This window comes from Notothenia rossii (assembly GCF_949606895.1).
Source record: "Notothenia rossii genome assembly, chromosome: 1".
Taxonomy (NCBI): Eukaryota; Metazoa; Chordata; class Actinopteri; order Perciformes; family Nototheniidae; genus Notothenia; species Notothenia rossii.
This window is the reverse complement of record NC_136912.1, coordinates 15,355,208-15,382,962: the sequence shown is the minus strand read 5'-3', so window position 1 is coordinate 15,382,962 and position 27,755 is coordinate 15,355,208. Positions and strand designations below refer to the sequence as shown.

General features: G+C 39.7%; 1 protein-coding gene across 1 annotated transcript; it reads right to left on the bottom strand.

The window, feature by feature from the left end:
• Positions 1–1,057: 1,057 nt before the first annotated feature.
• On the bottom strand, positions 1,058–27,549 carry mtnr1aa (melatonin receptor 1A a). The gene is made up of 2 exons (XM_079682650.1): positions 27,040–27,549; positions 1,058–2,537 (listed from the first exon to the last, which is right to left on the bottom strand). The coding sequence occupies exons 1-2, from the start codon at positions 27,221–27,223 to the stop codon at positions 1,669–1,671; spliced, it is 1,053 nt and encodes a 350-aa protein (XP_079538776.1). The 5' UTR covers positions 27,224–27,549; the 3' UTR covers positions 1,058–1,668.
• Between the last annotated feature and the right edge of the window lie 206 nt (positions 27,550–27,755).

Genomic DNA, 27,755 nt, shown 5'->3' with positions numbered 1-27,755 from the left:
TTATTTTAATGTAGCTCCATGGAATTGTATTTAAGGAAACATTTAAAATTATTCAACAGTGACCTACCTCTCCAGAAACAATGTCCCAGTTAGTCAAACCTGGCATAATTGTGTATTTTGTAAACTAAATATTTAATATTCAGTTCATCAGTGTAAATATAGCTCAACAGAACCACTTCCTGGGACACATTTACCTGGCTGAGAGTCTAGTGAATAAATATTGTATAGAAATGTTCAATGTATGAATATGTTTGTGAATATAATTGAGATCCTCCTTGTCGAAGTTTTCAAGGTTTGCACTGAAGCCAATATTGGATTTGTTGTGTTGTGTTTTTTAAAGGATGTGCTCTGCAAATACTCTGACAAACAGCCTCATGACAGTAAAGGATGCATTATTTTGTCCTTTCTTTGTATTGAAACAGTAATGGAAGAAGGGCATAAATCAGTGCCATTGTACATCTAACCAGACTTTTCTCTTCTTTAAGGTTGTACATCCTGGGCTAATATTTATTTCGGCCCAGATTATCGTCAAACTGTTTGGGAAAAGTGTAAATCCCTGGGATTTCTACATTTGTTCATCAACAAACCATTCAGGCCTTTACAGAGACACACAGCTCTTGGGATTAAACATAAAGGGGGGGGGGGGGGGCAGGGAGTCTGCTGGGAGCTGTCTCTTTCAGCTTTTGCTCCAAGGATGATGGTCAGCAGTGGTTATGTAATCCAAGTGGATAGCTGAGCTGTTCCCCTGTGTGATGCATGATGCTTTTGTCTGTGTCCCACTAACCGGGTTGCTCCTAGCACGCCAGCAACACACGTGCACGCAATGTTGTACAGTAAGGCCAATGCTTGACAGTTTAGAGGCCGACTTCCTTTGATTCACCATACTTGCTGCAGTTGTTTCATTGAGGGATATCTCGGCATTTATTTTAAGGAATACATTGTTATGATAATGGTTATGAGTAATGGTTGAATCTATGAAAACGAACAAGTTACAGTTACAGAGTTGCCATTAACAAAAGTTTAGTATACTGGACACAGCACTAAGCAGATTCTCCATCAATATCAAATTTTATTTTTGCATTTGATCAATTCCTGTATATCCATGCACAAAGTATAGGATAATGACCTCGCAGGGTTGCAGAGAGAGAGAAAGAAAGAGAGAGAGAGACCAAAATATATGTTGCACGTAATGTATTGCAGGGTATAATAAGACAGCAGCAACCCACATTGCTTGAACTCAATTAGTGTTACGTTGTCAAAATTAGGTTATTAAAATTGGTTAACTTTATTTATAAACTTCGTGTTATATTATCAAGTTTTGTAGAATGTCTTTATTTGCCTGAAGAAAAAACAGGTTTATATGCATTTTACTGTTACAAGATATGTCTTACAATATGTTTAGACGGCATTTCATACAAAATAAATACTTATGTAAAGCATGATACGTTTATATCATCACTGTAAACATGAAAAACAAAACGTACGTCATATATTTACTGTACTACACGTACTGCAGAGTTAACCATTAGTGGTCCAATAGCACCATACATACAAGCCGTTCCATATTTATATTTGGTTTGATTCTCACGCTGTCTTTTTTGTGTTTTATTTTTTTTATTCTCAATCACAGCATATCTTTTTAAGTCTGCTCAGTTTCCTTCTGCTGGATCAGACAGAGTCCACCTTGACTTGGTTATTGTTGGTCATGAGTGGTGACGGTTTGCTCTTGAACCTCTCCACTGCCTCGTTGGAGCTCTCCTGGAATAAGATGCGCGCCGTGCACACTGACACAACGATGCGCTTGTACTCACGGCGGAAGTTCTGGTTCAGCACACCGTACACAATAGCATTAAGGCAGCTGTTGAAGTAGGCCATGAAATAGCTGGCCACAAATAGCCACTCCGGGATGAGGGGAACCACCACCTCTGGTTTGATCGCTACAGCCAGACCAATGAAGTTGAGAGGCGCCCAGCAAACAGCGAAAAGCACAAACACGACAAACATAGTGACAAAGTTTCTAACGTCATGTGGCGTTAGCTTGGGACGGTTGTCTGGCTTGACCCGTCTCCTTACCTGTATGACAAGTATCCAAATGCGTAGGTAGCAGTATGTGACAATCATGATGGGCAGAATAAAGTGAAAGAACACCACTGCGATAGTGTACGCTGAGCTAGCTGACTGCTCAAATGTGCAGGAATAAACCCGTGGGTCGTACTGAAGTGACCCCACAAACAGGTTGGGCACGATGGCCACCACAGTCAGGGCCCAGATTATCAGTACATAGCAGACAGAGTTTTTGTCACTGTACAATTTATCATACTTGAGGCTGTGGCAGATATAACAGTAGCGATTGATGGCAATGCCCGTGATGTTGAAGATTGAGCCGATGACACTGATGCCCATAAGGAAGCCGCTGATCTGGCAGTGGACGTAACCAAGGTTCCAGCCATTGTTGAAGATGGAGGTGAGGACCAGAGGGTACGGGTAGATGGCCACCACGAGGTCTGCCACTGCCAGGCTCACCACAAAGATGTTCCCTACAGACAGAACACACACCCACAGGAGAGATAAGGGAGGAGAATGAGTTATTGACAACCCAAGCAGAGCAGATTTGTCATCCAAATGAACAAGAGCAAGAGAGCGTGAGTGATTGTGTGGAACAAAGTATTCATTCAGAAACATTTTGAAGAGATCTGCCTCAAAAAAGATCTTTACCACTTGTTTGCTTAATTTAGCATTTTTACCCTACTGGCAGCCATTGTTTCAGTATGGAGAAAGCTTTAGTACAAGAAATATAGAACAAATACACGTGCAGAAGACATAGAAGAAAAACATGAACATCACAGAAAAATAATCGGTTATGTCACCAGGGTTCTTTCCGACCAGACTATTTGAAGCGTGGCTTAAGGTTTATTGCTCACTTGGCATTTGAGCCTTAAAATTCTAATTTGGTCAATGAAGTAGAGTGCATTATCTTAGAGCAATAACTCTAACCGAAGTTAAAGTATCACTCTGAAAATGTTCCATGTGACAATCTAAACTGAGGTTCAAGACTCTCCATTTTATAAAAGCACTAACATTTAAAGCAAAGCAACAGCTGCCTGACCGAAGGGACAGTTGCACTGGAAACTAAAAAGCTGTCCTATGCTTTTTAAACGGCCGGCAGTACTTTAAGTCTACATGATTTGGAAATATGCTGACACATGCAAAAAATACCAGCATAATTCATTCATCCATTTTTGTTGCTACTTAATCACATAAGCAACAGGAAAAGGGCCTCAAGGCGAGATGTAGAGCGGAAATTCATCTTCACATTTTGTACTGTTCATGGGTTTGTGCACTTGTGTGAGTGCATAACAACATTTGTTACTTTCCCCCAAAGATTTAGCGTGTGAGAACTTCAAAAATTCCCCCTTTCGATTGTTGGTGTATAATGAAAGGAGGGTGTTCCTGGCACCAAATAATGTACATTTTAAATTGCCTTCAAGCACATAAATCAATCCAATAATCAACGGCATACAAGTGTATTCTTAGTTCCCAAACTAACAATGAATTTAGATTAGATAGAAGAGAAATAAATTATATGCACTTGAAAGGGGCAAGAGACTATCTTATTACTATTGTTTGTTATTATTATTATTATTATTATTATTATATTACATTATACTATTATTTCATTTCTGCTCTGACGTTTGGACTCCCAGTATCCGACACCTTCCCTGACCTGTCAGTCTCACCTGAGCACGAGAATCATTACTGATCGGCCCGATGGACTGTTATCTCCCGTACAGCATACCAACCACTCTACTCACATGTGGCGGTTAATTAAGTTTTGTCCTTTTATTTTCAGCATTCTGTCATTCAGCTGCCCTCTATATGGAATTAGGTACACCTGCTGATGACACACGTTCCCAAGGTGTCTAGAAAGCTTTCCCATATGTATGTTTATGGGTTCATATCTAACTGTCATTGAGAGGACCTTGAAAGCGAGGACACCTTTGGAAAGGGAAAACATTTTTCCAAACTCCTATTTGTGAATAAATAGCTGAACACCAGAAGATAAAACCAGTCTAAGGCTTGGTCATTGGTAAAGCTCAGGTTTGGGGATTTAAACCAGCGAACGTCCTCTAAAGTGACGGAAACAATATGTGTGTGTGCGGAGATGGCTGCATAGTTAGAGTGCCATGCACAAGGACAAATGAGAACATGTTTTCCTTGTTCAAAAAATAGTTGACCAACAGTCATCTTTAGTATTCTCCCTTTCCCTCCCTTGGCTATTCTTTACTTGAACAACCCTGTCACTGGAATTTAATGCCACTCTGGATTAACAGCCTTAACCTTGACAAGGCCAAGTCATGAATGGCCTACAGGCAGCTGCCTCTCTGGCAGTTGTACTCTCCCTCACTGTCTTTGTCCATGCTAGACCTGTGATTAAAGCAGCTCAGTGTTTTCATTTGGCCTGGGGAGAGATGTGGCCTGTCTCTTTCTCCATTTTCTGTTTTTGCAATCCCACACTTTTAACCAATTTGGGTGCAAGTGAAGCCCATCCGAGCAATGTTCCCTTTGTAGCATGCAATGAGTTTTGACACACTAACTGGCAAGCTGAAAACATACACAGTGCTACGGCCATATCCAGCCAACTCGTTCTTTTCAGCAAATTATGGTGTTGCAGGATAATCTCTAAAATGGAAGACATTATGTTTTTTCAGGCAGGCACTATTAACAAATACATATAATATAAGTTTATAAATCGCTTAAAAAATATTTTAACTCTGATAATACCTCTGAGTCTGTATCTACGGAGCCCTGGAGGGTTCATAGAGAGAAAAAGAAATAAAACGAGGCCACGTTTTATTAATTCATGCGCACAAGATGTAATTCGTGGCCTCAATTTAAATATAACGAGGCCACGCTTTATTAATTTGTGCGCACAATATACTTTCTCGTTCGCACAAGAGACTTTCTTATGGTAAAACACATCGAACTGCCCGATTATTACGCCATATTATTAGTTTTATGAAGAATATGTCCGGTCGCCAGGGTGTGTGTGTGTGTGTGTGTGTGTGTGTGTACGTGTGTGTGTGTGTGTGTGTGTGTGTGTGTGTGTGTGTGTGTGTGTGTGTGTGTGTGTGTGTGTGTGTGTGTGTGTGTGTGTGTGGGCATTTGTTTATGATAGTGTTGTTCGTTCCGGTGCACTCCGGCAGGACTATAGCACTACGTAGAGATTAAGATTAAACACATTTTTTTCACTTGGGAATACACATATAACTATGGAGAACCGGACACACACACACACATCATGCGCCCCGGTGACAGGACATCTCCTTCATAAAACGAGGGGGAATACTCTGGTAGTTCGATGTGTGTAGAGGTGTGTGTGGTTAAACGTAGCAGCCTCGATCTCTATTCAATTGTTCTAATGAAGGGAAACGCAGTCAAGTAAACAGTAAAAGGCACAGCTCTTTGCAGATGGTGCTGTTCTTCTCAGATTCTGCTGAGTTACGCATTACTGCCTCCAGTGCCCTGTACGACGAAGCCAGTACAACAGACCCTGGATATGTTTGATTTACCCGGCTTAACTAACCCTAACAAATGCGATCTCGCTAAGCGGTCCTATGAAGCTGGTTATCGACTCAGTAAATCAACCAGGGTTTCTCTGTCCGGCTGAGAGCGCGTTCACGTGAAAGGGGTTAGCAACATTTGACCAATCACAAACATGGAGAAGCGTGCTGACAGTGCAGCGTCATACTTCATGACTGAATAGTAAATAGCAAATCCTGTTTCGTAGTACAGGCCACTGGTGCCGCAGATATTTCATAAAGTGAAGTTGGTTTTCCTTCTATAAAACAGCTGTGGGCAGCAGATACTGTGAGTCACGGACAGGAATTCATAGATCAAAGCAGAATGGTTTACAGACTCTTCTGCTTTGCGAATCCGGTGCTTAAACAAATAGCCTAGCTCTAAACCCCTGACCAAAATGTCCCTAAATGAAGTCTGAGTTTGAAATATATCTCAAATAATGCACTGCCATTTCTCCACATAAACATAACAGTCTGCAATGAAGCGGTTGTCTCCTCTGTACTCCACTTCCTACTAAAACTAAATACTTTCTCGTTCGCACGAAATAATATATTGTGCGCACAAGATACTTTTTTCTTTCTCCATGAACCTAGGGGCTCCGTATGTATCAGCCTGAAGCATCAGAACTAACATTTTACCCCATTTTTCAGCAGTAACTCCAGTTCAGTCAATCTGAAAGTAACGCATCCAAACTGAGGTCTTTCTACAGATTTTCCAAAGGAGTGAAGAGCTGTCTCGTACAAGGTCATACCAGGATGGTCACTTTCTTGTCCTGAAGCCAATGCAGTGATACTGAATCCTGTGATTTGATATGAAGCTTGTGCTCTCACAGGAGACCATTTTATTCTTAAAAATAAATATCTGCTTCAATGTGTTCATTGACTTCTTTCATTTCATAATTAAATTATCCAAGTTCACATCTTTCAATGAAATGTCCTTTATACTTTCCACTCATTGTAAGTCTTTCTCTTATCAGTGCACTTTTTATGTTCTCCTATCAGCTGCTCCTGCATTTCCTTCTCACAACACATAGGCTTTCTTCCTCCAACCTCACATGTCAGTGCAATGACGTCTTTCGGTACTTTCACGATGTCACCCTGAAAAGTGCTGCTCTGACTGTTGTCATTCCAAATGTGGTATCTCAGCAAACTCTTTAGTCTTGTGATGAGTCTTTTTGAGATGTGTCAAATTTGAATGTTCTATTTTCCTGAAATGTAAACACATCATTTGTCTTCAATTCAAACCCGAGTTTCCCTCAGCTCAGTTCATACACAGTTAATGCTGCACACTTTTAGAAAAGCTGTCCAATTATGTTTAAGGTCACAACATTAAAACAAAAGTTTTAAAAGCCATGGAAACTGGAATGCCAGGTACTCCATACTAAAAGAATAAACAAAAATACATGACAAATATAGAGAGTTCAATTCGAACTAAAGATAGGCAGCAGAGTGTGTCAGGGAGAGCTCCTTCTCCTCCAGCCTTCCTTTTATAGGCCCAATTCCAAACCGCCCCCTACACCATACCCCTACACACTACCCCTCCGTTTGCGCACCCGCCACATTAAATGCTGTTCCAAACCAACGAGTGTGGAGGGGGATTGGGTTATAAAGCCCTCCAACAGCGAGTCTGCATCGGTCCTGACTTCACCTGCTGCACTACCTGACCGACTCAATGCTATGTGTGTCCGTCAGGAAACACGCTGTTTACAAATAGTTCCTGCAAACACCCACTAATAAACTGCGATGTTAACAACCTCATGGCAACCTCATATGTTTTAACTTCGGATCATACCTGTGTTTAGTCTAGAAAAAGGTAAATGTGTGCATTTTACTATAAAGTTGTGTACATTTACAGACTGTTGCAAAAACTAAGAAGTGTATAAACATCAGGTTTAAAACTAAAAGAGCTTTACAAAAAAGTAACACAATTAAAGATGTTTGGAGTTTTATTTGTGTTATTCATTTGAATACACACATTTCATTTTGTCCAAGAGATGCTGATTTGAAACCGTTGTTACCGATAGTTATGGCATTTCCTGTTTCGGACGGAGAGAGGGGAGTTTGTTCCAAAGCTTGCCACTGTATTTACACTCTCCATCTGACAGGAGGGAGCCTCATTTAGCTGTAAGTGTCACTCCGCCACGGAGTGGGAGTGGGTAAGGTGTGGTTTGGAATTGGGCCCTCTTGATTGTGGAGATCAGGAACAACTGTGTGGAGGCAGAGCCACGAGCAGATCAGGTGCAGCTTTGCAATGAGGAGAAGGAGAACAAAAGGGGGGAGCGCCTAACAGTAAGATAGAAGTTCAGTCAGACAACTGTTTTAAATATTTACTAACAGCAGAATATATTGCTAGCATTACCAAGGGAGGGGGAGAAATGGAGAATTGTGCAGCTTACATAGTGTGCCGGGTTAAGGCATGTCATGTCTAAATGCATCATTGGTGCTCTAGTTGAGTGCCTGAACTAACTTGCAGGCTTCGCTCCATGTATGCCTGAATACTTTGGAACATAATGTGTTTTTTTCCGAAACTAAGGTTCACTCAATCAAAAGCAATAACAACGCAAATAAGTTTCAGATACAATTGTTCAGGATATTTTTAACTGGAGCTGACATGTTTGCCGAATTCTACTTTCCTACTCTCCAAAACAAACAAACCCTGTACTTAAAACCAGTAAAAACAATAACTAAAGCAGATTCACAGTACAAAATGTCTCCAAGGTTATTCTGAAGACATACTGTAGGGAGGGGCTGGTGTTTGCTCAGCTTGTTTCTCCGATAGCAGAGCATCATATAAGCCGTTACAAACTACCAAATGAAACAGACCTTGTTAACATCATGTATTTCATGTATTTCCTCATTGAAAATGATTTGGAAAATGTAAATTCAGAACTAAACATAATAGATAACATAGGTCTAGTTGTCTTACACATTCCACTTTCCTATATAAAATAATCAATTGAGGCAAATTATAAGCCCAGATAAAATATAATATAATAATTAATTTGTCAATTCAACATGTATATTGTTTATTTCTTGTCTTTTATTTTTTATTGTACAATGCCCTGTCTTTGTATGCTGCTGCAACACACACATTTCCTGCTGTGAGCTGCTGACTGCTCGTACATGATTCAGCTATCAGTTACTGTGCCAAAAGATTTAATTGATCAAGTCTTGAATAAAGGTGTGTGTGTGTGTGTGTGTGTGTGTGTGTGTGTGTGTGTGTGTGTGTGTGTGTGTGTGTGTGTGTGTGTGTGTGTGTGTGTGTGTGTGTGTGTGTGTGTGTGTGTGTGTGTGTGTGTGTGTGTGAGTGTTGGAGGCATTAAGCGTAATTTACTCAAAATATCTCTCAGCTACGACTATGACAAGGAAACAAATTGGATTATGAAGCAGCTCCCGGGTGTGCACAGAAATGCACCCTCAACAACAACTATGATGTTTGGACTTTATTTGAACTGAATTTATAATAATCCAAAGATAAAGAGCTAGAGAAAGGAAGGGTATAATAGAAACAGGGAAAAGAGAGGGAGAGAGAGTTGAAAGCAGCTCTGTGAAGAAGCTGAGTGATTATGTCCCGAGGTCACTATTGGATTTGCGGATATTGCGTTTATAAATGAAGCCAGTGACAGCCGCGGATGATAAGACTCTTGGCAGGTTTAATCTCCCCACTTCTCTTAGAAGCTTTTTCAAGAGTCATGGATGAATACGAAAACACACAGACAATTAATGATAAAACATTTATTCTGAAGGACAACACGTGTCAAAAGTGTCCTTTGTTTCTGTACAGACTATTTAGTTCTAGCTGCTGAGAGAATAGCAGAAAAGGGAAGCATTTAGGCATGGATTTAGGTGGATGTGGTTTATTCCTGTGACAAAAGAAAGAGGGGATTTACAAACTGACCTCAAATGCTCTCTCTACTAGGAAAATACCAACTACAAAGTGGAGTGGAAAGTGGAGTGGAAAACAGCACGATGCACTGACAGTGGGATTTAGTTCACATCAAGCATCACAGCTGTTTTCATAAAGCAGTCAGAGTCAAGTAGAATTTGGAAAACAATAACTAACTGTATATACATATAACATCTTTAATAACTGTAATATATACCAGGCTGCTAAATCCTAAGAACTGCTACAGGATTTAATTTGTTTTTGATTTGTATTTTTGAAAATTATGTAACTTTTTTAGTTTTTATCTTTTTTTAGCATATTGTTGTGTTGTTTGTTTATTATATTATAACTTAGTACTTTTTTAACGCATGTAAGATATGCAACACTAAGCTGTCTGTGGCTCTTTCCTGCTGTAACGCTGCAAATGTCCCCTCTTTGGGACTAATAAAGGTATTCTGATTCTGATTCTAAATGCTTTCATAGTAACTGATATTGCATTGTGATATGATTCAAGCTATTACAGATTATGAAATATTATAATAATATTATTTACTAAATATATTAAAAAAGATTAAAAAGGATTAAAGCGTGATTAGTCTGAGGAGTGTTAGCATTTTGTCATTGAGTCTGTAGAATACCGTTTGTAGGCTGGGACCTCTCTGCAGCCACACAACACTTCATTCAGAATGATATGTTCACATATTTAACTGATGAAATTAAGATTGTTCAGCCCTATTACTGACTACGAATTTTCAAGAAAGTACTCCTGTTAAATTCTCTTAACTTACAAATAACTTTCTCCTCCAATACAGATTAGCAAACAATGTCCTTTGTTCAACACACATTCTGAATCAGTGGTGTACTTTGACACCAATAAGAGAGGACTTTTCAACAGCTTCATATTTCAACTATTTAGTCTGTTATTAAATGAATCATTAAGGAGCTCTCCTCTTATTGGCAGTGATATGGTGTCCTGTGGGTGTTGGAATTGGAAAGCAACTTGAGATTCAGACTTTCACAACATTTCCGATCCAATGAAGCGATCGTACCTTTAAAAGCGAGTCTAATTTTCAAATTGCTGGGCCTCTTTCTTTCAGCCACCGCGTTTGAGGAACATGAGATGTGAAAATACCTGTCTGCCACACTTACTTTCTCTTTTAGGGAACAGAGATGACTAAACACCACGGGTGGATGTCAGCCAGGCCACCACAGCTGGTGGCCTGACACAGCCTGACAGGTCCAGTCACGTCTTCCAGATAAAGCCCCCTAGACATGTTGTCAAATTTCATGTTGTCAATTTGATTACATAATCCTCACGTGTCATAAACTACCGGGAAAATAACAGCCGGATCAGGCATGAACATGGACTGTTTTTGCATCATTTTAAAACATCAGTGTTGTCATAATGTGTACAAATGTATATTCCCATCAAGTCGACCTCAATGAAGATCTGGTCAATGCGTGGGGGATACTGTACATTGGGTCCCTTGAGGGGGCCCTTGAATAGGATGAATCATGTGTGTGCAGCTTCTCTATAGCTGCTGGTGCTGCTCAGATGTATAATATCCAAGCTGCTCCCTAGTGAGTGTCTCGCTTGGGAGCTGCAGTGACACAGCCACAGCATCTGCTGTAAAGAAATAATAAAAAACATTTGTGTTGTTTTCTTTCAACCAGCCAAGATTAAGTCATAAAGTATAAAGTTATTTCTGCCGAGTCATTAATGTAGCAGCTAACCTTCAGACCGCAAAAGTGAATGAAGTCTTTTCTTCATCTGCTTCTGAACATCTGTTTGAAGTTGTACTCCAAACTTAACAAATAAAAGGCATTTTGTTCCTCAACGGTCACTGAGGTTTCATTTACATGATCCTAATGGACATCCACACAGGAAATACAGTTTAAAAATGTAAAAAACAGACTCTTACTGAAGAGAGACTTTAGATGTTCGAGTCCTCCTGTGTAAGGTATTTAGTTTCTGATGTTGGTGTGCAGTGCGACTTTAGGGGCCCTGAATCATTTGGTAGCACATTGAGTATGTTTGGGTATTCTTTACAGTTTGTTGATTATGCGTCTTATTCAGAGGTATCTTTTCGCTCACTTTTATTATTTTGGTTGAAACGACAATAACGATTGCATACAGTACGGTACTATGAAACGATAATTCATCAGTGATTTGTGGAATTCTTGAAAAAGATCAGCAAAATCTTGAAGCTTGGATTCGCTCTAAAACCGCCTTTTTTGTCCCGAATCTTAAAATAATATAATGTCTTTGAATCTCTCAACAAAAAAGCATTCACAAATTGTAAAGGCATCATTGTTGCAAATCAGACAAACACACAAACATGTGCAACATGTTACATACACCAAAATAATGGCTAGAAGTGTTTTATGAATGTTTTGGTTTTCTTTGTGATAAACAAAAGAGGGGGCAGAGCGCTTTTGAATTGAAAAGTCACATTTTCTGCTGAAAACAGGTTAAAACCCCACCTATCCAATTTAAATGAAAGATAATTCCCCCCCCTACCTCCACCCTCTCCCTGTATTCCACAGGTGAGTCCAGCCTGAAGTCGCCGTCTGAAAGGCTGACTGGAGCTGAGCGTGGCAGGGGGCCGATGGGCTGACCCAGATAGGGCCATCAAATCTACAGCAAGAAACCACAAATGTCCCGCTTTGATTTTTTTTCTGCTTGCCACAGCATTTGCTTTGACTCAAAGGCAAGAGAAGAAACATGATAATCTTGTTTGTGTGTTCTATCCAGATAAAGCTTCAATTCAAAAGACAAAGTGGAAATTGGTGGGATAGATAACAAACCCGTTGTCAGTTATACAAGAGGAAACATATCCAGCTCTGAAGACAGAGGGCTGCTGTAAGCATGAACAGAGGTTCAGTCTGCACATGGAGAGTTTCGAAACACCCATAATGCTCTGAGTTGTTTAGAAACTTCAGGAGTTTAGTGAATGAAAACAGTGAGCTTCAAGGCTTTAGAATATTACACAAAGCCATGTTTGATGGCCGATGTGATAAGCGGAAGCCTGACTCTAGCGGGTAATCTACAGCATTGGTTCCCAACCTATTTTCATTTAAGCCTTCCCTACTTGTGTTTATGAAAAGAGACACACTTAACATTGGCACACAGGCTCCTTTGACTACTCATATTTCACAAACAAACACACAGATATATACACAGCGACCAATTACCGGCTGGCTTAAATTTCCATTTGCAGTTACCAAGCAGCTTGATCCTTTCATAAGGTCGGATTGACCGATTTATGTCATTCAGGTCCCTGGAAGTAACTTATTCAATGAAGAGTTTCCTTAGTCAAATTAGGCCCTCTAGAAATTATAAACCTTGAAACACCAAAGCTGTGAAATGCTTTTGAAGAAAACTTCTGCAAAGCATGATTAGGTTTGAAAAAAAACATTTTTTTTGTCAGTCTTCACAATAACACAATTTACATTTAAAAAGCACAGAAAACGTATTGAAAGGAACGTTTCTTTATAATGTGAATGAATGACTTGAGATCGGGGGATCTATTTGAATTGCGGAAAAAACAGGTCATGATTAAATGTAACTAGTACTACTACCGGTAAGAGATGGGAAGGGAACCTGCAATGATATCAAGACCAAATGTCTGTAGAGCTTCTGAACTCCCATCTACCTCCCTGACCTCTCCGCCATTAATGTTCACTCTGCTGGCCTGACCGCACATTTCTTCCTGAACTGACAATGAACTTCAACCTCATAAAAAACACTATTCAAAGGTAGAACCAATGATTCATCTCTTTACTGTTGGGCTGGTTGTCTGAATATTGTGTGATAAGAAAAGGTTTGATAATTTACAGTGGAAAATACGTAATTTAAGGAGTTAAGCAGCTGACCTAAAGCCAATAATCCTTTATGTGTTTTAATGATATATTGTTGCTGTTCCCATGGAAAATTGAGGTCATACCAGAGCTTTGGCATCTGTTGAGCGTTATCATATCTGACTAGTTTGTGCAGCAGTTATGTCCACTATTCTATCTGACCCCAATTGACCTGAAAGAGCTTAATATAATCTTTTTACACCATATTTGGAATTCTGTCTGCGTTTTTTGAATCTCATCTTTTACTGAGTTTTTCTACATACTTAACTTAAATGTGTCTGCTTTGAACAGATTAACCATATTTTGTTGCAGGTGTAAACAGCCTATCTGCTTTTTTTTGACAGTGACACTTTGAGCATACTGTAAGCGTTAGACACAGTCTCTAATACCCTATTTACTGCATGTGACAGCTCTGCCTCAAAGTCACATACTGTAGATAGCAGCCAGAATGTCATATTATTACTAATCCGCATATTAGAAACCCCGCTATCCTTTTTTTGCATCACTATTTTCCACATTCATATGCCTCGCATCACATTCCATTTATTAATATGATGACAAGATCAAAAGTTCACAAAAATCATGTAAACATCACACACATGCCTACAAAACGGTATTTATGTGGTAAAATAAGCTAGAAAGGCTGACAGTATATCATGTGTAATCACACAGAGCAGCTTGGGGACAGACATCAATCCCCCTCCCACGCATGTCATATAAACCCTCCGTTTTCTAGTCTTTGCCCATTCACAAGTATACATAATATTCTATAACGAAGAGACATCTTTCCTCATGCAATATAATATGTTTCTCAGAGTGCTTCAGGCAGATAACAGAAAGCCCTCTGACGCCTCTGTATTTCCTCTCTGTTTGTTATTAGGGAATTAAAGTTAAAAGAGTTAGAGAATAAAGAAGCAAACCACAGTCAGCAACACGCATACATAATGAGGGCTTATTTATATGTTTTCATGATAAAATAATTGCTCAATATTGTGTTCAAAAAAGCAGGTGAACGTTAGGAAATAGAGAAAATACTCCCTAGAAGTTTTGCGAGCAAAAAAGCACGTTTTTAAATAACATTTTTTATCAGACCATCTGTCAAAAGTTTTGAAATTAGTTATATTGTTAAAAATAGAGTAAAAAAAATCCTTACTTTTGACAGGCTGAAATCACAAAATGTTCTTATTTTAGCTTGATAAACAACTTTAGAACTGCACTAATCAATATTTAGTATTACAATTGGATCTACTGACGTGAAGGGGTCGCTCACACGGCATGTGAACGGAGCTGCTCACTCCTCTTCCCCGCTCAATGCAGCTTTTTTATTTAAAGCTTCTATTGAGCTTTTTGAATGAAGCTTCAAATATCGAAAAATCGGCAAAATCCTTAATCGTTATAACGTTTATTTATTACATCAATCATTGATCTTTTATCTAGAAATCAAATGTACTTTGGAAATCAGGATGATTCCTTTTGTGTACGACTAGCAGCAGAGCAAACCCTTTTTTGACTGCAGAGAAAAAGTAATTTTTGAAAGTCTGAATGCAAATACAACAGCGTTATGTTCCTATCAGCTCATCAATGGTTCAGCCTCTTTTAGCTTATTGATTTAGTTTGATGAACTGCAACTTTAGCGTTTTGGTTTAATGTAATTCGTCTCATCAACCTCATTTGAAGCCACAGCTTAAAAATCTGTAAAACCCACTGCATCCTTCCTGCCTAGTGCCAAACAGAAACAAAGTCAGTGACTAATTGATGAACATAGTTGTGCATTAAGCAGAGAGATATTTTCCTCAGGAGTGGGTGGAGTCCGATACAGACCTCTGATCACCGTGAATATTGAACCTACTTTGCCAGATGACTGGAAACATGTCTCCAAATAAATGGTGCTGTTGCTCTCTGTCTGTTGGAGGTGTCAAAATGAAAGCTGTTTGCCACCTCGACTCAATAAGTTGTTCCCCAAGTGGCCATACAAATCACTTAATGTATAAAACTGAATTTTCTAGTAATTAACTAATTATTGTATTACTACTACACAATCTAATTCACTTATTCAGCGACAGAGGTATAAACACACACACAGGTCCCTGACAGCATTCAGCAGGTAATCTTACCCGTAACTCTGAGCCCCTCAAGGTGTAACCTCCACCCTTCACCCAACGTTGCCCTGATCCCTTTCAAATTGGCAGGCTGTGTATGTGTGTGTGTGTGTGTATGTGTGTATGTGTGTATGTGTGTGTGTGTGTGTGTGTGTGTGTGTGTGTGTGTGTGTGTGTGTGTGTGTGTGTGTGTGTGTGTGTGTGTGTGTGTGTGTGTGTGTGTGTGTGTGTGTGTGTGTGTGTACACTTGGCCCACAGTTACAGCGCAAGGCAGCAATTTGGAATTTTGACAGTATGATTTAGCTCAAATTAGTGATCAATTACTCATTTTGGACATGAGGCTGTATTTAATCCCCTGCTCAGAATAATTGACAGCATCTGCTGCAGCCCGTTCGGAAATCTAAATGAATTACAAAACAAGGGAAGGACAGATTGTCATACTCTCGTGTCACCACAATCTGACGCACAGCTCTTTACAAACATTTTTCACCCTCAGCTGGAAAGAAGGTGCATGATCTGGCATCATCATCACTATCTCCCTGAGGCACACCACACCAGTTTATGTTACTTTTCCATCCTACTGTGGGCCAAACATCTATTCTGATGTACCCATAAGTGTTGTCATCAAGTCTAGTCCAGGGAATTGTAAAAATGTGTCCCCAACGCTGGAGATCCAGATAACAACAACACTGCAGCTTGCCACGTACTTATTTTATAGTTGCCGGATCAGACTTGCTTCATGAAGCTGTTAAACAGGTTAAAAGCTTTTTATGGGGCTGCTGGATAGCTCAGTGGTTAGAGCTGGCGATATATGTCCAGTATCTGCCGCCTGGCACAAAAATATCATAAATAAATCAATAAAAGGTATTCACTGGTTCACATCTACACATTTTGAAATGTTCTCAACGTTTTTCAGTTGATCAGATAATTATTAAAGTCATTTTCCAAGCAAAATGCCAGACATTCACTTGTTATGTTAAACCATTTAGAATAAGGATTTGGTAGTGTGGTATTGTTGTAATTTGAATATCTTTGTTTTTGGGACCAAACTAAACATTTTATTATGTCAAGTTGCACTCTGACCCATAATACAGTTACAAAGATTCATCGATAAAGGCGTAATCAAAGGTTGAAGCCCTACATCTGAAGAGAATAAGAATAAGAAAGAGCTGTAACAAATAATAACATTGTGATAAATACTGCTATTCCAACTACAGGTACTGTATGGATATTAAACTAACTTCATCAATTCAGCCGCCTACCTTTATTTCTTTCAAACTATATCAAATTCAAGTCCAATGGTAATTTGTAAATGCTAATATTATATTACATTTTTCTTGCAATATGGAACAATCTGCTCCGTCTCCCTGTGGTCCTTCTCACGGCACTTTGCAATATTACCATTATGTATTGCAATTGCATTTCTTTGGGATTACTACAAATGTATCTTATGTTATGACTCCTTTGAATCAGTTTACAAAAAAAATGCATAACCACCAAATGTCAAAGCATAACCGGATCTTCAGGGAACAAAGCATTTTTAAGTTAAAGTTTAAGTGTACCCATAGGCTTGAATATTTGTTTTTCTGCCATGGCCTAAGTCTGAACAAATGACAACGCTTTAATGTGAAATGATTTCTAAAACTGCCCAGCAGACTGTAAAACAACACAGTTCACAACGTTTAGCCAAAGCAAAGTTATCGACTGCCTGGTGAATAATGTCAGAAATCTAGCAAGATACAGACAGGCCAAGTTGGTGGGCTAAACAGAAGAACATTTTTAGGTTTGATCCACCAGAGGGCAAAAAACATGCCTCCAACGAGATCAAATGATTAGGCTGAATGTTGAGTTAGCAGTTAAATATTTACATGATTATCTCAGACGCTGTGTTCTGTTACTGTATAGCTATTTTTTTTTTTAGATAGAAAGTCCCTTAATAATATTTGGCCATACCCAGGCTTTGATAGAGGCGCTCATAGTTTCAGTGATAATACATCTTAGGAACTAAACTATTTGGGACCAGCTCTAAATGGACATAATTTCTGTGTTCCCATCTTAAATGACCTGATTCTTATAATGCTCTTGTTGCGCTCCACGATTAACAAATCCTCTCATTAGAGCTCGGAGCAGATACAGAACAGAGGACAACTGTGTTGCATCTCTATAAACACAAATACAACATTCAGTCCATTAAATATCATCCCTTATTCTGACGTACGTACAAGCAGATACAAGAAAATTGTCTGTTTAAAAACTGTTATTATTTGTGGTTTCATCTTGGATTTGCTGTCACTGATTATTTTTGATATGACCAATTGATGTCCCTTTCTAAGTCTACTACTATGTAAGTCAGCGCACAGCAACAACAGCAAACCAAAATGTCTACTCTGGCGTTGAATCACACAAAAAGCACTTCTTGAAGAAAATTTGATTTAATGAGATATTGGATTGAATGTGGCAGCAGAGTCCGCAAACATCCCGAGGCAGAGAATGATACAATCCAAATCTACTCACATCTAAAGTTTTATCACTGTGCAAGATTTTTCATGAAATATATCAGATTGTTTCTTTGTAATACTACATGCCACACAGGTTCATTATTGAAATGGGTCACTGACCACAGAAGAGCATCTTACTTCCTACTGCATCATTTCATATTGCCTTTGGACGGCACCCAAGCATCGCTGGAATGAACCCAAGCAATGCGTGAGCTTGTTTAAAAATGTGCAACAAAATACACTAATGTAGTCTATAATCAGAGAGCATTTTATGGGTCAGAAAGGAAAGCATACTGTGATTAAAATATCTCACACAGGAAAAACTTGCTCATTAGGAGGAGGCGTGCGACTAACCTAATTAATTACAGGCCACGAATGTCTCATAATCCTAGAGAATTGGTGTACACCCCCGCACTCAAGTGAAAAAGCTGTTGGAAATCTATTTAAGAATCCCTGTTTTGGGTCAGTACAGTAAAGCAAACTGTGATAAGGAATCTCACACACTAAACACTTGCTCATTAGAAGGATTAATTATGATAATCATAATCTGCGTATTAAGAATGATTGTACAGGAGTCACTGAATGTCATGTAAGCACAATTAGAGCCCTTAACAGCACAAGTCTTTACAATGGAGTACGTAACGTAAAATAAATATGTGATCGTAAATTATGCAAAACAAAGACTGAATTGCACTCTAGTTGCCTAGATCTGATAATGGAAATAGTAACTGGTGATAAGATTGAATTACATGGATGAATGGCTGACTTTTAACACCAGCAGTTAATGGAAGGGTGGATTTTTTTTACTGGGGGGACGCAATGTCGACGTTCGTGAACTGAACTGTCGCAACTTACATTAGGCTATGCTGTTTAAAAATATAATAATAAAGGGCGGTGCCGGACGTCAGCGAACCGAACTTTCTGCGCGACAGCGCGACTGTCACTCAAATGCGGGACATAGTCTCAATTTGTGGGACGCGGGACACCTGGACACCCTATGTCATCCCAAACAATGCAACAAGTGCGCAGTGCACTCACAAAACGGGCAGAGAGCAGGTCTACAGAAACTACCGGTATGCTTAGTCCTACTTTAGTTACTGTACTGCAGAGAACACGCGCTGTGCTCAACACACACACAGACTCAAAGCCATGGACACACCGGCACATAGGTTAGGCTACATAAACCATGTATAGGCCTAAGTTGCATAAATGCTTAGACGTAGACTATAAAAAAAAAATCATGCTTCAAAAAAGTGGGGGCTCCAACTAAGTGGGGGGACGGCGTTGCCCCGCGCCCAACGACCACTACACCACTGCCGTTAACAAACCAAATTGCCTATATACACATCCAGATAATACAGAGTCACATAAGCTTTCATCCACCGAATAAATGTTATCCAATATTTGCTTTTTGTTGCTAAATGCTCCACTGTGTTCACCAGGTAGCTGCTATCTTTGTCCGTCTGCTGTTTGGTGATCAGGTACAGTGGATTTATCAGAGCCTTTTCAGTGGAACAGCCGCATGTTGCTGCAAGCACGTTGAGATCAATGAGAGGGAATCACCAGAATTAAAGTTGCAGGATACTAAACCGCTTGTAAGGTTAAAGGACACTCTAAAGTTAAAAGTTGCCGATAAGGCACGTTCAGCTATACAAAGGATATTCCGGGCGACACATTTTACATTGCGAACAATCATTTGATCCATTTGTGGAATGAAAATATGCACAAAGAAATTGAATTTCATAAAAAGAATGACTCAAATATTTAGAAACGGTCTCTTTTTATGACAGGGCTTGAATACCAATTCTGATGCCTGCACTCTAAATTTAGCAAATATATTAAACAAAGTACTTTTCATTTTCCTTTTTGGGACTGACTTTGTTGGAACTATAAAGGTTAAATTACGCCCTTACTTCTTTGCTTTGAAGTCACTCAACGGGTCTGGTGCAGTCTGGAGTGTGTATGCAGAGCATTGCTGTGTGTGGGTGATAAACCACGTTGCTCGACCCATACGCACAGGACTCGTGAGGCTGAATGGAACAGTGTTTACGGGGATTTATCAAATGGAATTCATGTGTCTGGCTAATAATCATCAATGCGTGCTGTTTAACTGAATCAGACTGTTGCCAGTTAGGAGGCTTTATGATTGAGCTTTTTTCTTGCATTCTTTTTTCACTGGGTGAATCATGCTCTGTTTTAGACACTTTCACTCAAATGATGAACTCAGAAAAATGATAAAGGAGAAGTGTTTAAATAAAGGAGGTCAGTTTCTGTGTCTTTCTCGCAATTCTATCAAAAGAGGAATGACTGGCCCTTCATATTTTTCCTTTTTTCCGTTTGTGTCATCATTGCCTCGTTTTAACAGGCATGCAATCTGACGCATTCACAGCTGGAAGCTGCTGAGTACAACAAAATTCTTCCACTTTGGACCACTGAGTAGCAATGGTGGGCTAAGTGCTTTATTCAAGGGCACCTTGGGCACAGAGGAAAGCTTTTCTGTTTCCTGTTTGGATTCTCACTGGGATTCAATCTGGCACCCTTTGTCACCAGCCAGCCTCTCTAACCTCTAAGCTCTCGCCTCGCATTTATGTGTGTAATCAAACGGCACCCGCTCTACAGTATGCATGTGTTGTGCACAGTTCCCCTTGGATGAGCATTAGCTTTTACTTGGTCTCACAGCTCTAAGCTTCCTATGTGCGTCATACCAAGTTTATTTCAAGCAGAAGAGTTTTCACTCCAACATAATAAGTGATTAAGAATAGCAAAGGGATGCATAGAAAAAAGGATGGGGGTTAGCAGGAATGGATGCAACAATATGGAGTCTTGAATGTATAAGTATTTATAGACTTGTTATGTCTTCCCTTTGAACTGATAACAGGCTCTCTGTGCAAGACAGAGAGAGAGCAAGAAAAAGGAAACATCAACAACAACGAGGGAGGAGAGCAGATGCCAGACGACTGCTCTTGTAAATTTGGACCATGTCAGGCAGGTAGGTGTTAGACACTTATCATGATAACAAGCTTAATTGGTTTTGTACACCTTATCATTATATAATCTGCAATCCACAGGGTCTGTGTGATAACCTTCTTGTTGCCTGACTGGATTGATGCAAAGCCCTATTGGCAGAATTCCTCTGCAGGTATGTGTTCTGACAACACAACGTCCTAGGAGAACAGTGGGGGTGTTGGATCACAATGATGCAAACAGACAGGGTGTCATGGAATATGAAGCCTGGGAGGTCAACTTTAAGTGAGAAGAAAAGAAAAATGGAGTGTGCGTGTTAGGGTGAGTAAGCTTGGGGGGAGGAGGAGGAGTACAACGAGGGTGAAGACTGGGACCAGGCGTAAAACTCAAGAGAGGCTGAAAAAGGAAAAGAAAGGAACAGAAAGTTGTTTACAGCCTTTATTTGTTTCATCGGGCATGCACAAATCACAAAACAGAATATATAACTGACGACTGTGTTTATGTGTAAAGATAATCATGCAGATTGTATACAAGTTGAAATTCATCTAGAAGCTGAGGAAACTTGAGCACTTGCTGGGTCAGTTTTTCTTTGTTAGGACAAGGTGGCACTTGTTAAGACTGAAATAGTGGCGTCAGAGTTTAGCAGAGCAATTTTCCCATAATTGTTGTTATGAAAGATACAAGAAAAACAGAAGCCCAGTCGCCCATGGCAGAAAAAATAAACCAAAACGATAAACCTCCGTCTCTTTCACTGTTCATCTGCGGAGTATGACAGGCTTGCTGTCTTTATCTCCACTAGTCAAACTGGATACAACCATTCACTCGATCCCAGCTGCCCTACATATCATATCTGCTGCGTAATTAGATCTGTTTGCGATCAAATGCTTAAATTGTAATCCTTGATGCTGGCCAAAAGCCCTCTGACAGGTCATCTGTACAAAGTAGATTTTAAAAACAGGCCTAATCAAATTGTGTTAAGTATTTTACAAGCTTTAAGACACATGGGAGCTCCAACAGAAACAGATAAAGCTGACTGTGTGGTATCAAATGCGGAGCAACCTCAAGGTAAACCATGCATTTGTTGTTTTAAGTGTCTCATGGGTGAAGAAAGGAGATCTTTATCGGCTTCCTCTCCATGTTCATTAATTCAGCTTGGGCATACTATAAATGAATGGGAAAGTCATGACCTGCTGGCTGTTTCTGCCCCCAATTAGATGTTGTTTTTTCCCCACTGAGCCCTTTTCTTTCAGTTCTGATAGCATTAAGCTGCTCCGCCATACTGTGCTGCTCTCAGGCTATTCACAGCCATCACCACAGAAACTGACAAACCCAGGGAGAAGCTAGGACTCCCACTCCTTCCTCATATCTGTTAGAAAAACAGTAGAGATGATAGAAGACCTCAGCCACAAACAGGCTTTAATAAGATGAAAGTTGTCTAAAAACACACATTTATGATGGTATGAAATTGAATCCAAAATCCTAACCTTTATGAAAAGCACATCGTTTGAGACCGCTCTGAGATTCGGTTTATTTTATAAGGAGAATAATCTGATAATGTCTTGGCAAATACATTTACAGTAGATACTAGAGTAAAGTACATTTTGATGTCAGTATCAATGTGTCCTATTTAACCTATGGCCTTTTCTGTTATTGAGGCCTCTAGTTATTATCTTGAGCTTTGGGTGTATTTGAACTCCTGCAACATAATGTTATACTTAAAAAAACAACACCTTTATAGAATCCAGATTGAATTGATGAGCATGTGAATACAATGTATGTAAAAGTGTAACTGCTGCCTATGATATGAATCCTACTACAACTCACAAAACTGAGAAATAAAGTAATAATTGCCTTTTTCATAAAATCTAGTTTTTGATTCGAGGGAGGCGTGTGGCGCAGTGGACTGGTGTGTTGGTGTTGGGATCAGTGCAGTCAGCATGTGGTTGTGTCCCTGGGCAAGACACTTCACCCCAAATTGCTCATGTGGGGATTGCTCACAGTATTGAGTATGTAAGTTGCTTTGGATAAAAGCGTCTAACATGTAATGATTCCATTTATGGTTGGTAATTGTTATCCAAGGTTCACACTGTGTCAGAGCTGTTTTAAGTGACTGCAAATACAAAAAGAAAATCCTGCTGCAGCTGCTTCATAGAATAGCTCTCAACTGGCATCCAATCAACCAGAACTGAAATCTCCAGGATCCAAACTTGGACAACAATTTCTCTGAAGATGAAGGAAAACAAACGTCACATGTCAAGCTCTGCACATATTTCTCTTTGACACTAAACACATTCATCTTAGTGAAAGCTACGAGGGCTTTGATCATGATGTGGCAAACAAAGTGAACGTCACAACTAATTGAGCTTTTAAAATAAGAGCAGTCAAACTTCCTCGCCACAGTTGGTACTAAACTGCAGGGGAGGATGTGGAGATGTGAGCCAGTGGGGGGGCACAGCAGGGATCACAACGAGGCATCCCTGTCATCAGAGGTGGGATACAGCCACATGGGAGTGATGCTGCTGGCAGAGGGTACGTTACGCTGTGAAGCTCCACAAAGCCTGGAACCTTTTTCATTTAAATATGAGTTTTCTTAGTTTTCCTAAATTGTTATTTTGGAAATGATTATGAATTTTTTTTAAATAGTGTTTACCGTACAGGGAACACACAGTTTCAGAAAGAATAACAAAGACGTGGCCATATATTTCAGATCTGAGTCATGTCAGTAGAATAAAACAAACAACTTTTCCACCAACCTGACAAAGTGACCTTAAATCAACTTTTTTGATTAAATACAAAAATATGTATCCAAAAGGGAAATTAGTCTTTCCTGGCATAACGAATGGAACGCAACATTGTTTCCCTGATAAAGGCTGAGTGTAGGGATTACAGTTTCTCGCAAAACAAGACTTACTGTACTTCGTGGAAATAAAACAGGATGCTGAGGAATCAACATCCTCTATGTGCGACGAAGGGATTTTCATTATTAGACAATTCTCTTTTGGAATCTACCGGCAAAGCAAATGGATATGTTTAAAATCCTAATTTAAATAGGACACACATGCAAAATAACACTTAATCTTTCATAAGTACCTCCAAATATAATAATAACATTGAGAGCAACAATACCGTAACTAATAACAGAGCTGAAATGAGAAATACCACTGTATACATAAACTCAACACACTTAAAAACAGACGGAGCTCTACCTGAATACAAGGTATCAGCACACTGAGGCCTGTCTTTGTCTGGCAGAAGGTCTCTTTAAACCTCCTGCTGTTTACATGGGGGGTTTTCTACCTTGAGAACAATTAGTAAAAAGGAAAAGGACGATGTGATGAACACAAAATGTTTTTTCCCATCTCGTACGTCTCTTTTGTTCTCATTCATAAACCCCGTGGATTGAAAAGAGCCTGTTGCCATAGCACTGTCAAGACTGCTGACCTCCAACCTTTAAAATAAATGCTATATTGGCCATGAGGGACTGCTCAGATATTTCACTTTGCCACTCTGCTTAAAAATGCATATATTTACCCCTTTTCTTAGTGCGCCGAATCAGCACATTGTCTTCTTTAGCATATATAATAATATAGCTAGGCTACAGACCATCTTCTGTCAGGAGGTTTTTCCCTTACCTCTTTCATGGTGGGAATTGTTTCTCTATAAATAGTATGGAGTACAGTCTAAACCTGCTGTAATGTAAAAATGCCCTGGGATAACTTTTGAGTTTTATAAATAAGATTAAATTGAATCATTCAATGAGCTCTTGTTATGTCTCACTCTTGACAAACAGCCAACCAAATTAGTCAGCGAGTCCACTTCTTGTTGGAATCTTTCATTTTTCCTTGGCATGAATTAAAAAGAAATGCTTTATCTACAACAAAACAGCTACATTTAATTAGTTTCTTTTGGCATTGAGTTGAGCTACAGTGCGGATTTGTGTACCCAGCCATGCAGCACAAACACCTCACCATGTGTTGTTGGCTTCATGCGCACTTGCTTGCTGGCCATTTTTTGTACACATTTTTGAAAGCTTTGGCCATGCATAGAAAGCGGTGCTTCTCCCGTCGGCAATATGTCATCACAACGTTTGCCAGGTTCTCCACTGAGTATTTCCTTACTCGCTTTTTTTAATTATCCCCTTGTTGTGCAATTTCGAAAACGTTTCGTTCATGCCAAGAACATATCTGCCCACTAGTATTTTCATGGAGGAGATTATTCAAATATGGTTAATTGAATCCATTGTGGACAGAAGATATTGCAATAAAATGGCTCCTGAAAGTAAATATTGGTGATCAGTCCAATAAATGGCTGTGTGTTAAACAATCAGGTGTGGCATCAAATTCCCACATGCAAGGGCAACTAAAGCAAACAGTATCTGCCTGATCACCGTCAAAACATTCCAACAGTGATGAACGGAACGTTGTGATATCAATCAATATGTCTGCCAACTTGCATACAATTTGCCAATGTCTTATTGAACAGAAAATTCTAAGAGCCTTAAGTTAGGCATGACTTCAGAAACAGAAAGTAGCAAATGAGTTCAAAGGCAGGAACTTGAGGCACGACGTCATCAGGCTGCATAGCATTTGTTAGAATTCTAGGATAGTTTTTGGAAATGCGATTAAAGTGAGTAAAGTATTTTCATCACCTCCGTTTGATCCTCAAATGTGGAACTTTTCTGAATCCGCCATGGAAAAAATTACATGTAATAGGCTTATTAAATAAATAGTGATTGTAGGTAGTAAAACTTTACAAGATTCATTAAACACCTGCTTCTGCTGTGTTATAACTTCCTTACGTCTAAGATGTAGATTACGTTTTCTATATCTCTCCTTGTGTCGCATATGTTGTTTAATTTGTTTTATTTATCATGCATTACCCTGTCTTAAACAATCACACAGGCATGTTTAGTTCCAGAGACTAATTTAAACATTCTTGGCTATAGTATTTTGTGAGCAGCAACATTAAAAAATACCTACATCCAGGGTGACTATTGCTGAGTTGCATGTGTGTTTTATCAATAATGAAAATTGTAAAGCAATGGGAGCTTTTTTAAATATCAGTAAGAGGCAATCATATGCTTTTAATATTCCCCACTGGCTCTGCATGATGGACATTTCTTCTGACCCTAACAATGCTTATGTCAGGAGTGTATTTAGCAAATCACCCTACTACAGCCTCCAAATGATGACAGATATGATATGTGAATCAGTCAGTCAGCTGTACATACCTGACCATGACAGGAGCGTCTTGGGTTTTCCCAGCAGCTCACTGCCCTCTGACTTTTTCATTATGAGCGTGTTACCACTTCCACTGAGCGAAATGGGGCACACCATTTAATCCAAAACCAATATCTTAATTAAATCCACAGCATTAACACACACACAAGGCACTCGTTTAATCATTAACCTAGTAATACATTGAACAATTCCGTTTCATTATCATTATTAAATTAAATCTCCAAGCTGGCTGGAGTAACATCGATAGTGGGTAAGCCCCGGGAAGCATTAGTAGAAGCAGAGCAGGGATGAGCGTTGGGCTTTCCCCGTGGTTTCAGATTGTGTCAATAATCGCTATAATGTTTCTCTTCGCATCCCCCTATGAGCCTGCTTAGCTTCCCGCAAACTGGGTGTAGGTCAGTGACATTATGTCTGCCTCAAATGTAGGCTAAAACTAGAACAAGGTCACTTTTAAATGTCCATAACAATCAGCCATACTGCACCGTGATATAGTATATTTCAGAGCACAATAATAAATATATGTAGTACTATTAAAGTGATAGAACAGATGGGAATACAATTAAAAAACACAATAACCTCCCTCTGTGAGTGGTGTTGTTGACAAGGTTGCATTATATCGCTATCACACGCATCTTCACGGTGGCTCGGATTTGTGATGAATGAAAACAAAAATGGACATCCGTTTTCCGTTTACAATTCCTCCTCTCCAATAACACAGCGCCTAACAAACAACTTGTTTGAAACGCTTTTTGGTTATTAAAACTATAAAGTTTAGCATATTTCTCCACCTAAATGGGACTCTCGTCACCAAATGTGACAGACTTTTGGTTTTGTTGTTAACGCAGCTCAGTGTACTCACGCGTGGCCACTCCGTATCCGCACGCGCACACTTCCCCCCTGACCTTGACTCACCTGCGTTCCTCAGCTTCTTGTTGCGATACACGGAGAAGATGACCAGGAGGTTGCCCAGGATGTCAACAACGATGGTGAAGATGAGAAAGCACCCCAAAGTAGTTGTAACCCATGGTGGCCGGTCAAGGACGGAGTCAGTGGGGTCTCGCGAGGAGCTGTTCAGTTGAGACTCATTCATAAACATTGTACACCGTGGCAGAAGTTTCTCAACCGGTCCAAATTCAACTCTCCTAAAGATTGGATATCGGAGACGCCAATGTTGGGAGACTTTTGCCTCCCGTGGTTTTCATCTTCATCCTTTCCACGCGCGCTACTCCTCCTCTTTCTCCACCTGTGTGGACTTCACCCAGCCTCCGTGGATCAGCTCCAGTCGTCCCCCCTTCACTCTGCTCGCCTCGGTGTCACTTATGTGCCCTTGTGCCATCAACCCTGTTGGCCCGCATGTGTGACAAGAAGCAGCAACTTCAAACCTTCGCAGCATGTGATCGAACAGACCGGAGAGCAGCGGTTTTACTTTAGAGGGAAAAATACTGACGCCTGGTGGAACAAAAGTTGAATGGCCCGGGAAGCGTCCTATTCAATTGATTCATCTCAGGAGACCTTTGTTATCATTTGGAAGATCATGTTGAAATAATAATAAAGTAATTGATATGCAAAGAAATAAATTACTTTAAAACGTCTGCAGCCTATTCATAATTGTCTCATAAGTGACATTA

Bases quoted from the DNA above. Each gene is read 5' to 3' on its own strand.
- mtnr1aa (XM_079682650.1), bottom strand. From the start codon at position 27,223: ATGTTTATGAATGAGTCTCAACTGAACAGCTCCTCGCGAGACCCCACT. The intron at 2,538-27,039 runs GTGAGTCAAGGT...TTCTGTCTGTAG, and splicing joins CAAGAAGCTGAGGAACGCAG to GGAACATCTTTGTGGTGAGC.